Source organism: Myotis lucifugus, unplaced genomic scaffold (assembly GCF_000147115.1).
Source record: "Myotis lucifugus unplaced genomic scaffold, Myoluc2.0 scaffold_430, whole genome shotgun sequence".
NCBI classification, from domain to species: Eukaryota; Metazoa; Chordata; class Mammalia; order Chiroptera; family Vespertilionidae; genus Myotis; species Myotis lucifugus.
The window spans coordinates 530,808-544,733 of NW_005871478.1; the positions used below are offsets into that span (position 1 = coordinate 530,808).

The 13,926-nt window shown below is 46.2% G+C and overlaps 1 protein-coding gene across 6 annotated transcripts in view; it reads right to left on the reverse strand.

The window, feature by feature from the left end:
- Window positions 1-1,251: 1,251 nt before the first annotated feature.
- The window catches only part of NCAPH (non-SMC condensin I complex subunit H), a 51,841-nt gene continuing 39,166 nt past the window's right edge, over window positions 1,252-13,926 (reverse strand). For 4 of the 6 annotated variants that reach the window (XM_023744107.1, XM_006102809.3, XM_023744109.1 and 1 more), the window contains exons 13-18: window positions 12,361-12,471; window positions 8,494-8,676; window positions 7,349-7,459; window positions 5,220-5,311; window positions 4,765-4,840; window positions 1,252-1,783 (exon numbers count right to left, since the gene is read on the reverse strand). In XM_023744107.1, the coding sequence (XP_023599875.1) occupies window positions 1,724-1,783; window positions 4,765-4,840; window positions 5,220-5,311; window positions 7,349-7,459; window positions 8,494-8,676; window positions 12,361-12,471 (633 nt within the window). In that variant the 3' untranslated portion in view covers window positions 1,252-1,723. Of the gene's footprint in view, window positions 1,784-4,764; window positions 4,841-5,219; window positions 5,312-5,419; window positions 5,543-7,348; window positions 7,460-8,493; window positions 8,677-12,360; window positions 12,472-13,926 lie in introns of those variants that run through there. The other 2 variants (XM_023744110.1, XM_023744111.1) reach the window with 2 other exon arrangements.

A 13,926-nucleotide genomic window follows, 5' to 3' on the forward strand; every position in this document is an offset into this window, starting at 1 on the left:
ATCAACCGAAGGACTGTATGCATGCATATTAAGCATAACAATGGACATAAGACACTTGGGGGGTAGGGGAGGCCAGGGGATTTGTCAAGGGCGGGGAAAAAAAAAAAAGGACACATATGTAATTCCCTTTGTAATACTTTAAGCAATAAAAAAATGAAAGAAAGGAAGGAAGGAAGGAAGGAAGGAAGGAAGGAAGGAAGGAAGGAAGGAAGGAAGGAAGGAAGGGAGGGAGGGAGAAACAAACAGGTGCAGCTGCTGGCTAAGCCCAGAGAGAAAGAGAGAGGCAACGGCTGATCAACAGCGGCCATGGAGACTGCGCATCAGACACTGCCTCTCTCGGGGCCTGATCCGCAGCCTCCTCGGCAGTCAGTGCTGGGTCGCCTACAGCAGCGGCAGTCAGTGCTGGGTCACTACGGCAACCCAGCACTAACTGCAGAACTGATTTCCAGTCAGTCGAGCCTTCGGTCATTATGGACCCTGGGTTTTTATGTATTAGGATTATTGTATTATTTTCCATATGAACAACTGTAAACCTACTTTTGCTCACCATGTGTTTAGGATGCAGTCTGGAAAGCCCATTCCTGGGTGGAAGGGATTACTTGTTCTTTGTTGTGTGTGGACTATGGCTTAGAAGCAAGTTATTTATTATCAAGAGTACTTGCCAATTAGACTTCATGGCTTCTGACCTAGCATCCAAAACCTCTATTTGCCCAATGAATGGTGACAGAATGCTCTGGCAGAGACAAGGACTGCCAAGGACAGAGCCACCTGGATCCACACCTACAAGCATTGAGTCTGTGATCTGAGCAGCATATAGCAGAGTAGCTACAAAGGAAGACTCCAGAAGCAATTTCCTGGTTCAGAGCCAAGCTCCTGATGGTGAGCTGCCCATCCTTATGAAGGTTCCTTGAACTTTGTGTCCTGCTTCTCCTCTAGCAAATGGAGTGATACCAGCATGCTCCTCACAGTGATGCTGAGAAGGCGAATGAAGTCAGCAAGCCACAGACAGTATTTAGGAGCTAGCCACTGTTACTGCCATCGCTCTGCAGCAGAAGTCATAGGCCGCATGGATCCCATCTCACAATCTGGGTCTGCAGCCAGTGATTTCTCAGGTTCCCCCACCCCCCCACCACGAGACATACCATTGCAGCACCTCCTTAAGTGGCTCTTGCCTAACGCTGACACATAGGTATCCTGTCTAGCTACCAAGATGGCACCCCCTTGAGTGTAAAGACGAGGTCAATACTTATCTAATGGTACTCACATATTTTGCCAAGCTTGTTAGAATTTTATTTTTAAGCATTATATATACATTTATAAGTGCACATGACATATTTTATGTACATGAATTAGGTAGCTGGTAAAGGACCACAGATGCTTACTGGGAAATTCTTTTCTACAAGAGTAAAAGAGTGAGCAGAACAACAGATCCATTTAGGAGACTAAGCCTATACACAAATACAGAGAATGCATGTAGGTTTCAGAAACGTACTCTCACCCTCTCCTCCCGCCTACAGGTCACAGGGCAGAAAGCTCTAATCAAGGGTGAGCTTCTGGTGCTGGTTCCCAGAATGAGAGGGACAGGAGGGAAGAGCGACAGGCAGATGGGCACCTTGGAAGTTGGCTCTGGCCTTGCCCCGAGCCCCACACTGTGGCACCCAGTGGAGATGTCCTGGTCACTGAAGAAGTGATGAGCCTCCTCCTGTTGAATTCTCCCGTGAACTCAATCCCCTTGCCTCACGAGAACGTCGGAAAGATCCTCGGTTCCTTCCAGCTTTAGATTCTGAAAGAGGACAAACACACATGGACTCTGATGCACCAAGAATTAAAGGATCGCAAAGCAAATCCTAAGTGAGATAACAAAGAATGAGGTTTGTCCCATGACTATAAGTAAAATTATCACAGCAAATATAATTTGGATGAGAGAGCTGGTTCCAAATTCTTGCCAATCGCAGGGGGAAAAAGCAGAGAGCAAGCCTTCACCTCTGGTTCTCACAACACTCTCTGTGTTCAGGCCCAAGAGCTAGGCTATCTGTCCTGAAGGAGGGAGGGAAGTAGATGGGAGGCCACTAGGAGTCACAGTGCGTTTACTAACCTGTCCATATGTGCCCTCTCCAGGCTCTCCTCCCCCACCCCAAACCCCATCCCTTAGTGATGGCTACACATCTGTTCTCTCCCCTATCTCTGTGCAGGCCTTTTCCCACCTCCCAATTCTTACCCACTCTCCCAGCCCATGAAGTCTCCACCAACCCTAGGCAACCACTCCCCCAGGACGAAAGCAAAGTCCTTCTTGCCTAACCTCACTCACCCCTCCCTCCCTCGGCACTGGAGAGAGATAAGGTGTGTTGCGCTGAGTATCCACCCTATTCTAGCACTAGCGTACACTCCCAGACTGCTAACGATGGAAAGTTCAGATCATGCCTCCCTGGTATGATGTCGTGCAGCTTGGGGTCCAGAAGTAGCTTAGGCGTGGCTGATCAGTGACACACTGCTGGCATTCACGAAGGCAGAGGGCCCAGCATCCATCATGGGTCAAACCAAGCCCCATCACACTGTATATGAGGGGCTCGTTACCAGAGTTCAGATCGAAGAGAAAGACTGGGAGAAGGCCAGAAAACGTGGGGAGATTTCTCTTGGTGGCTCCAAGCTGAGTCACCACAGATCCCTGAAGATTTTCCGTTACTGTCAGAGCCAATGTTACCAGTCACATCTCACATAGCCCAAAGCCAGGCCCCAGTTATGGCCTCAGTGCTCACCAAGAGGTTATGGTATGGGCCTACCTCCCCATTCTTCAAATGCTGAGGCCCTGGGGCCCCTTACAGAGACTTGATCAGAACCAAAGGAACAAAGCCAGCACTGCCATTGGGAAGAACAGTGCTGGAGCCTGGGCCTCGCTGACCTGCTCAGCAGTGTCTACTTGGCCCCAGGCTACTTGGGAGGTGAGTGAGGGCCACAGCTGCTCTCAGGGGAAGAGGCAGGCCTCTGAGGAGGCGCACAGCCTGGGGGCGCTCTGCTTGTCAGACTGGGGCTTTGGAGGTGCCCTACCTTTCAGGTGCCCATGTGTGCTAGGACCAGCACCTCTGTCCATGAGGATAATGGGAGATCCCAGGCCTCCCCAGGAGCGCTCAGCAGCAACCCTTCTGAGTGTCAGACAGAGGGTGGCTGGTGCGTCTTTCTCCTCAGAGCCCTTCGTGGATTTCTTGTCAGGACAACGATATAGCTTTTCATTCATTTTTTTTCTTAGTCATTCTTTCCTCTTATAGTTGGCTTCTGAGTTCAGGCACCTTGGATGTGTCAGGACTCACACAGAGACCTTCTTGCTAGGAAACCTGGCTCCCACACCTTCCTGACTCTGAGCAGGACACTACAGCAGCTGTGAGCTGTGCTCCTGGGTCAACGCCTGTCTAAAGTTGGCTTTGATGCACAACTGCTCACTCTCAGGAGTAAGGCGGGCTTATTCTGTTCTGGCTCAGGTGTTGCCCAGCCTGGAGGTTACAGGCCCAGTGGTCACCCCATAGACAGACACATGCAGCACGAGGCTCTGTCTCCATGGCTCTTTTACATCAATTCCCAACCCAAAATCAGAACTAGCTTCTGCCAAATGAACTGTGTCATCTTCGGTGAGGTCATGAGCTTACAAGGTGGCAAGAGAAGTGGTCCCTGATTCCCAGGGGCAGGTCCATCGGGATTGACTGGAGGCTGTGCTACACAGGATGCCCTATAGGGCACATTCCCTACTTGGGGCCTGACAGTCAGTCCAAAGCAAAGGCAGGCCTGGGAAACAGCCAGTCATCACTGCTCCCGATGTCATTAAGAGGTCAGAGGTCAGACACTGGCCCATAGTAATCTCGGGCACTGTTCCCAACACCCCATTTTTGCTACCATTCCAATCCAATCTTATCAATCTTCTCAAACCACACTTCAGGTGTCATGCTCCTCTCCCCTCTCCCTCCAGGGCAGGGCACCTGCCCTAGAAAACGCTGAGCAGCCAGGGATGGCAGTTAGGCATCCCTAACCCCAGTGATACAGCCCGAGCCCAGCCCATGGCCTGCTACTCCAAGTACGGAAGTCTGCATTAGGGACCAGCCTGGGTAGACCCACGGACAGCAAGTCTCCAGCAGCACCGCACGTACAGGGTGCCCCCGCCCCCCTGCAGCATATACAGGCTCCTGAGAGGGTGGGTCACCGCCTGCTCTTTCAATAACCATCCCATCAGCTGTGCTGGCCAGCGTGGCAGTGAGGAGCCTGGCACACTGTCACAGGTGGCATCTCTGCTGTCTCCGTGCTTATGACATATCTCCATTCCCAAGACTTTCCTCACTACTCTTGGTGGCCCCACCTGGCTGGCCGCTGCCTCCATTCCTCCCTTTCTTTCTCCCTGAGCATCTGACTTCCTGCTACGCTCTGCTCTCCCCTCTTCTCCACCATGTTTCCCATGTGTCTTGACTTTGACTCTGACAGGATTAGGCCTTTAAGCCTTTGACATGCAATGATGTAAAAGTACTTTATGTTTTCAAGTTAGAAACACACACATCTAATATTTTCCCATTTGGGTGTTCCTCATTCTCTTTATTGCTAATCACACCTGACGGCATTTTTCTAAGTTCTTTCTTGGTGCCTGGTCAGTCCTCTGGGCTGAGGGTACCACACAGGTCACTGTACAGAAGACTTCCATCCTATGAGGGAGCCCAAGAAGATCTGATAGAAAGTTCAAGCAGGTGGACACAAATAGAGAACATACCCATGCTTACCAGAGCCACCTACCTTTTCATTGGCTAAATGCAGGAGACAGGCAAAGGCCAGGGGTATGGAGAGGTTCTGAGCCATGAGGGGCGGCAGGCTGTAAAACAAAGGGCAGCATTTATCTGGGTCACTGCAACTCTAGGAACAAAGGCTCTTTCATCTACATGAATACACATGTCCAATGAATAAGCTAAAGAGAAACAAAGAAATATTTCAGATGCATTTTATAAGCAGGTTTTTCCAGTTTGTTTTTTTTTTAATCTGGAAATAAAATTTATCTCCTGTTTCATTCCAATCACTAGTGCAGAAAAATGCCTTTTGAAAGTTGGTCTATATGAACTCACTTATCAAAGCAGAGAAGAAAACCGGCTAGAGTGTTAGAACAGTAGATCGTATGTGGAGGGTCCGTCACACTTAACAGTATGGGCAGGGGCAAAGCTCAAAGGAGATGCCAGCCCCCGAGGGCTGGCACGCACCTCTTCTGCAAGTCCCATGTGAGCCTGCTGAGCATCTTCTTGTCAGCTACCTCCACCGGGTCCTCTTCTTTCCCAGTCTCACTGTGGTTTGTCTAAGAGAAGAAGGATATTCACAGATCAGACACCTGGGCCAGGTTCACTTTTGAGGGAGCAACATAAATTTACAAAGTTCTATCTCCAAAAAGAAAGTCTGAACAAAACCGAAACAATTTCTTAGTCATATTTTCAAGGGAAAGAACCCATAAAGGAATCCAGTGCCTCAGCCCTAGACATTTTTTGGTAAATGTGATGTTGATTGCCAGTGGAATTCAGGAAAGGAAAAACTGCAAAGAAAGTAAGAAAAAAATAATAAAATAACAAAAAGCCATGATCATTTATAGCTTCAATTGGACCACATAGTCAAGGGCAACACAGAAAAGTAGACTTAAGCTTTCCACTTAAAACACACACAGAACAACACACACACACACACACACACACACACACACACACACGGCTGCCTCCTTACTAGCAGGCAAGCAGCTATAAAAGGATATTATGGCTGGTATTTGCATTAAAAAACTCAGAATATGGCTCTAGCCGGTTTGCTCAGTGATTAGAGCATTGCCCATGGACTGAAGGGTTACGGTTTCAATTCTGGTCAAGGCTACGTATCTGGGTTACAGGCCCGATCCCTGACCCCAGTCAGGGCATGTGTGGAAGGCAACCAATCAATGTCTCTCTCTCATATCAATGTTTCTCTCTCTCAGTCTTTCTACCTCCCTTCTACTCTTTTTAAAAATCAATGGGAAAAAAATAAATAAATAAAATAAAAATCAATGGAAAAATATCCTTAGGTGAGGATTAACAACAACAACAACCCCTCAGAATCTGTACACAATGAGATGGTGGGGGGGAGTGGGGGACAGAAGTGAATATTAATAATTTTTAGAAGCGAACGTTCACGAAACTTTCTATTTTCGCTATTTTTAAATCTGTTTGAATATTTCTATAATAAAAAGTGTGTTGTGTTTTTTTTTTTAAAAAAACAACAAATCTTTAATTAACCAGAATCCCTGGAGGACAGGGTAGTATGAGTCATTGAGACTCAAAGGTTAAAGAAGAACCCCCTTCTTACTTTTTTGTTTGTTAATCTTCACTGGAGGATAATTTTTCCATTGATTTTACAGAGAGGGAGGGGGATGGGGAAAGAGGAGAGATGAGAGAGAAACATCGATGTGAGAGGCACATTAATTTGTTGCCTCCCACACAAGCCGAAACCCAGGTGGGTGCCCTTAATTGGAATTGAACCCATGATCCTTCTGTTCACAGGCCAATGCTCTAACCACTTTGCCACGCTGGCCAGGGCCACCCCTTCCTACTTGTCAGAAAGCACATTTCTCTGATGTTCACATCCCATTCCATTTTAGTTGATAAAACTTCATAAACACGACAGAAGCTTTATCTGATATCCAAGACTACACAGCTCAGGGTCCTCAATCAAAGCATAATTTTCACTTCTCAGCCAGCAGAGAAGTACAAGAGATGGGTGGACTTTGGAAAGTTCAGAACACCCCTGAGCAGAGAGGTCTGAAAGGGGAGACGGAAGGTTCTAGTTAGTGGAGAGTTCCATTCAGTTAGAGTGTGGTAATCAAGGTTTCACCTTGCTCAGGAGAAAGAGACTATTTGATAGCATAATTTTTTTTTTTACTTTGTTACTTAGAATACATTTCCCAAACCAGAATTATTAGATCAAAGGGCTTAAAACTTTACGGCACCTGAGACGACAGAATTTGCTCTCCAGAAGGGACATTTATCAACTTAAATTGTACCAGCAGTGAATCCATTTCACTGCCAAGCTGCTATTTAAAAGCAAGGTAAACATCCTTTCGTTGCTTGGTGTTTTGATCAGCGGCAAGGCTGAGAAATGTCCCACGTTACTATCTCTATCGCCTTGTGTGTGACCTGTTCATAGCCTTGGTTCACTTCTCTCAGGTGTGATGCCATCCTGGTGTGTTTGAGTGACGCATTCTGTGTTGGCACTCTAGATCCTGGAGCCATGGATACCGGCAGCTACCCACCCACCACCCCGCCGGGCACTTAGAGAAGTAGTGGAGCCCTTCACCCCCAGCACCTCCATGCCTGCTAACCTCTGCGTCCACTTGTGTGAAGTCCGTCAGCAAACTCCACATGCTCTGCTTCAACTTCTTCATGTCCATCTTTTTGGCAGTTTTGGCATAATGAATTTCAATTTTATTTACCTGAAATAAGTATGTGACAAAAGTAAATCTAAGCAGAAGAAAGAGGCATTTACCATCAACATACTGTAAAATGAGAGTCAGGGAGTCAAGTAAAGAAGAATCACGTTTAAACTACAGAGTTAAAGAGCTTTCTTTGGACATATTAAAATAGAGTCCTTCACTTCAACCTAATTATTCTTGCTCAAATATTACCTTGGCCAACCTGGAACTCCAGTGTAAAAGAGAGGGTGAACCTCATAAACAACATGTTCCAAAATAATGTATAAACACTTTTAATGATTATCAAGTGTTTACTAACGTACACTTCATTTTCAAAATTTAAAAGAATCTACAGAAATGAATAATTGTTTTTGTCAATGCCTGTTTTCAAACTGATGACCATTCTGGTCCTGGCACTGCTGCTAACGTGAAGCAATGGAATCACAAACATCAAGAATCATTTCGTTTGGTATTTGTGTGCCCTTAATCATCCACTGTTGCCGGTTTGGTGCCGTAAACTTTATCTTTTATGTATCCCATACAAAAAAAAGTCTAGTGGCACTTTGTTCAAAGCTTAGTCTGGCTTCACCATTATTTCAAATTAGTTAAACCTGAAAAGGAGTGAAAATTAAGTTATCGTATTTGGGGGACACCCTATAGATGAGCCTATCATCTGCTATGAAACAGACAAATGCTTAATGCAGGTATTTTAATGTGAACTGAACCTGGCCAAGATTTTCCAGAGCTGAGCAGCTAGCCTCAGCCAGCTGGCACAGAAACCCACTCTCTCTGCCCACAGCCTTCGTTCACACACTTCATGCGACTGGTTTGCCACGTGCAGTTTATCACAACCTTAGAGAGATGGCTTGTTCGGCAAATCCAATGAGTGCCAGTTCATCCCCACCGTCCTAATTAAGAATCAGCCACTTGGATAGCAATGGCTTAAAATGAAAAAGAAAAAACTCAAGCTCAGACCAACGTGACTCTCATTCAGGAAGCAAATGACACAGATCTCAGGAGAACACCAGGAAACAGAATTCATGTTTCATCTTTACCTTCTGAGGCTCAGCTATCAGGTTTGACTCTCCGTAACGAGTGATGTCTGATCCTTGGATGTCAGGTGGGTCATCATCCTCTTGTGCTGTCTTAGGCGAATGGCAAGGATACGCTGAGAGGTCAGAGGTCCCAACTGGTCCCACAAACAAGTCACCCGACTCCTCATAATCACTATCAGCAGCCTGCACAAGGAAACAACTCTTTAAGTTTGGCAGAAGCTGTGGGAGGGGCTTAGACATATCCCTGAGAGTCCGTGTTTATACAGCAAGAGCAGAGGGTTCATTATGCTAAGTCAGCCGAGGTGAACCTCAAGGTACTTCTAGTTATCCTCCCGTGGTACATAAACCCTACTAGGGAGACATGGTAATAACACGACTGTGGAATGAGAGTTAAAAGGAATACAGTCATCACAACAGCTACAGGGTCCCCTTGACTTCTAACAGATTTAGGGTTTCATTTTACAGAAAGCATTCCTGAAATGGGTGACCTGTCAGGAAGCCAGAGCAAGGGTCCTGCTGGGAGTCAGTGAGAAAGTCAATGCTGGCTGAGCCCAGCAGCAATAGATCATCTCTCTGGGTGGGGCCCAGGAATGGTTTAATTAGCTCTCCGTGGGACTCTTAAGCACAATGAAAGTTGGAGAAACACTGGTCAAGAGGTCAATCTGAATTTCCACTAAAATATAAAAACCCAACTCTCATCCAAGGAAGAAAACAAGGTGAATAAACTATCCTTCCAATTCTTTTCCCTCTCCCACATGCAGCCTGGTGTCTCCCCTTGCAGTCATTTCCACTTGTGTCTAAGGAGCAGACTCACCGGAGGAACCCTGACATTATCTAGTCCACAGACCTACAGACAGGAGCAGCTTATACAGAACCAACAGTGAGAACCAACATCAGAGCTACAGCCTGGTCTCCTGAGACCCACCCATGAACTTTTTTCCCTGTTAGCACCCGGCATCTTCTCATGTCTATAAGTTTTGTCTCCCTGACCAAAATATTGGCTCCTAAGAACAGAGTGTGTTTTCTTTTCTTTTCTTTTTTTAATTAAATCTTTATTGTTCAGATTATTATACTTGTTCCTTTTTCCCCCCATAGCTCCCCTCCACCCGGTTCCCACCCCACCCACTGCCCTTACCACGCCCCCCCCCACTGTCCTCATCCATAGGTGTACAATTTTTGTCCAGTCTCCTCCCGCACCCCCACACCCCCCCCCCGAGAATAGTCAGTCCACTCCCTTTCTATGTCCCTGATTCTATTATAATCACCAGTTTATTCTGTTCATCAGATTTTTTATTCACTTGATTTTTAGATTCACTTGTTGATAGATATGTATTTGTTGTTCATAATTGGTATCTGTACCTTTTTCTTCTTCTTCCTCTTCTTAAAGAATACCTTTCAGCATTTCATATAATACTGGTTTGGTGGTGATGAACTCCTTTAGCTTTTTCTTATCAGTGAAGCTCTTTATCTGACCTTCAATTCTGAATGATAGCTTTGCTGGATAAAGTAATCTTGGTTGTAGGTTCTTGGCATTCATCACTTTGAATATTTCTTGCCACTCCCTTATGGCCTGCATAGTTTCTGTTGAGAAATCAGCTGACAGTCGTATGGGTACTCACTTGTAGGTAACTGACTGTCTTTCTCATGCTGCTTTTAAGATTCTCTCTTTGTCTTTTGCTCTTGGCATTTTAATTATGATGTGTCTTGGTATGGTCCTCTTTGGATTCCTTTTGTTTGGGGTTCTCTGCGCTTCTTGGACTTGTTAGTCTATTTCTTTCACCAGGTAGGGGAAGTTTTCTGTCATTATTTCTTCAAATAGGTTTTCAATATCTTGTTCTCTCTCTTCTTCTGGCACCCCTATAATTCGGATGTTGGTACGCTTGAAGTTGTCCCAGAGGCTCCTCACACTATCTTCATATTTTTGGATTCTTTTTTCTTTTTGCTTTTCTGGTTGGGTGTTTTTTGCTTCTTCGTATTTCAGATCGTTGACTTGATTCTTGCGATCCTCTAGTCTGCTGTTGGAAGTCTGTATAATATTCTTTATTTCAGTCAGTGTATGCTTAATTTCTAGTTGGTCCTTTATCACAACCTCGAGGGTCTCACTAGACTTATTGAGGATCTCATTAAATTTATCGGCGGTCTCACTAGATTTCTTGAGAGTCTCACTAAGTTTATCAGCCGTTTCTAGAAAATTCTTGAAAAACCTTATAACCGTGGTTTTGAACTCTATATCCAGTAGTTTGCTTTCCTCCATTTCTGTCATTTGTGACCTGTTTCTTTGTCTCTGCATTTTTTATGCTTCCCTGTGTTGATAGAGTGGCTTTCTGTGCTAGGTGTCCTATAGGGCCCAGTGGCTCAGCCTCCCCAATTACCTGAGGTGGACACTCTTGGTGAACCCCCTTGTGGGCTTTGTGCACAATATTGTTGTAGTTAAGCCTTGATTGTTGTAGGTATCACTGGGAGGAATTGACCTCCAGGCCAATTGGCTGTGAGAATCAGCTGTGTCTGCAGTGGGAGAACTTCTGTGCTGGAGACACCCTTCTGGGGCAAGACTTGTATCAGTGGGGCTTTGGTGCTCACTGAGTCTGCCCCGAGTGTGTCCTTTATGGATCCGAGGAGCTGCAATCTGGATGGTCCCACTCTGACCACTGGGTACACTGGCTCTAGGATCTCTAAGGAGGTGCTAATTTAGCCTCTGCCTGAGGCTACCCAGCAGGAGCTCAGCTGTGAAGGAATGCAAGCTGCTGTGGGGCCTTGGGCCAGCTGCAGTTGGTTAGGTAATTTTCAGATTGCAAAGGGCCAGGCCTTTCATATGCAAAAGCCAGCGCACAGCTTGGGCGGGGCGGGGTCCCAGGGGATCAACAGGGCGGAGCAAGCAGCTATGGCTGCTCCTCAGTCCTGCCCTAAGAGGCCCCACTTCTCAGTGTCCCGGTAATTGCTGCAAGCACCTCTGAGAGAAAGTCGTCCTCGAGGTCCGACCGATGCCAGACAGTCTAGCCCAGGGGTGGGCTAACTTTTTGACTCTAGGGCCACAATGGGTTCTTAAACTGGACCGGAGGGCCGGAACAAAAGCATGCATAGAGTGTTTGTGTGAACTAATATAAATTCAAAGTAAACATCATTACATAAAAGGGTACAGTCTTTTTTTTTTTTAGTTTTACTCATTTCAAACGGGCCGGATCCGGCCCGCGGGCCGTAGTTTGTCCACGGCTGGTCTAGCCTCTTCCCGTATGAGTCTGGGTCCCCAGAGACTCGCCCAGAACTGGAGTTCAGAGCAGTCGGGAGCTTGAGACTCCCTCCCGATTGAAAAAGACAACCGTGTCCTCAGCCGCCAGCCCTTTCCGCGTGCGCCTCCGTACCTCTGCACTTTACTTCCACACCGCACCTCCTCTGAGTCTCGGTATGCTTTTCTCTTTCCTTCTAGTTGTAGAATTTCCACTCAGCCAGCCTTCCTGTGGTTCTCGATGATGTCTGTTTTATCTTTTAGTTGTATTTTTGAAGTGGTTGTGCAAGGCAGCAATTTCTGGTGTTTACCTATGTCGCCATCTTGGTTTCTCCCAGAGTGTGTTTTCTTTTAAAATCCCAAAATAGCTAATGCAAGTACTTTGCACATGCCAACAACTCCATGCACATATTGACTGGGTTACTGAAGCATGTCCACTTTTCTGCAAATAGGGCTAACAGTAAGGCAGGCTGGGTTCTGGCTGTGTCCTCAGCTCTGCTCAGTTCCCTGTCGCCTGGGGCAGGGCAGGCATCTGAAAACTTCCACCTGATTAAAACCCTACAGCTCCGACACATGGCAGGGGTGATGGGAGCAGGAAAGATATACTATGGTGCTTGGAAGGGAGGACAGCTCTTTGCCTTTACCTGTAATCCAGGGCAGAAGTTGGATGTGTCATTAGGGTTATTATAGTCATAGTCTCCAATTTCTTCATAATGCTCAGTCCCCGTCTTCTGGCCTCGGGCGATCGTAAGTATCTATAATGCAGAAAAGAAAAACTGCAGAAAGCAATTTCTAGAAAAGCAACCACTCAACTGGATCCTTATGTTCAATCTCCTAGAATTTAGTCATGAGGGCCCTCAGAAGTCATCTAATCCAACCAACTTTCCAATTGCACAACTCCAATCTAGAGCAAGCCTAGCTAATAGGGCTCAGAGCCTCCATCAATCCCAAATAAAACAGAGCAGCTGGTTTGCAATGAGATCTGTACACAACTTTATTTGAAAAAGGGTTTCTTCACTAAAATCAAGACTGCCTATAGCTATCTGAAGTCAACTTTTTGCTGCTTGCACAATTCTGATAGAAAACTCACTCACTCACTCTTTCAATGAGGCAATGGCTGTTCTCCACAGAGCTACAGGGAGAAACGTCAGCTCTTCTCCTGGTCATTACATCCAGGGTCCTTGTCCCGCCTTCCAGAGCCTCACAGGTCAGGTCTGCCTCCCCCCCTTTTTGTTGTTAATCCTCACCTGAGGATATTTTTTTCATTGCTTTTCATAGAGTAGAAGGGAGAGAGGAAGGAAGGGAGGGAGGGAGAGAAATATTGATGTGAGAGACACATGACTGGCTGCATCCTGCACATGCCCTGAACAGGGTCAGGGTGCTAACCTAAAACTGAGGTATGTTCCCTTTACCAGAGACCCTTCGGTGTGCAGGATGACGCTCTAACCACTGAACCCACTGGTCAGGGCTGCCTCTTTGGGGAGTGCCTGCTAACCACAGCCCTTCAGATATTTGCAGGCCCTTAAACCAGTGATTTTTACCTGGGGTGTGTGTCTTTGGGCTAAAGAAATGGTACTAAAGCTGTGTATTAGTACCAATGAGTATTTTAATGTAATTAAATACTCCGAAAGCAGTGCCCACAACTCAATGTTCTTATAATAAAAATTCCAAAATAATATTAAGCAGAAAGGGTACACAACTTCTCATGTATTGGCTGACTGCTATTAGAATCCCCCATTAAGATATTAAACTGGATGGCTAGTTGATCTGTGGAATCTCTAGGTAAATAGAGCATTTACTAGTCCAGCATTCACTTTGCAGTGTTGAAAGTCGTTTTCCTAGTGTAGTGCTGCTGGAAGGGTGAGGGGATCCACAGCCCCCGTGACTGCGGCCCTGGAAACATGGGGAAATTTGTTCCTGTGGATAATCACAAGCAATTCAAGGCTGAGCCAGGCCTCGTGGACGAGCCCACCATCTTCCTTCAGCTCCCAGCAGCCTGGCTCTACCTCAGGGCTGTTTTCTGAGTGGGGAACTTGGTGCTAGCATCTAACCAATAGGCACAGTAGCCATAGTTGCTACCATTCCTGCAACTTTGTATCTTTCTGCACTTCTTTCTTTTTAAAAAACAGGTATCATCTATATATATAAAAGGCTAATATGCTTGGAAGTGTTCCTTCGTCTTGGATTTTTTGGAATAGTTTGAGAAGGAT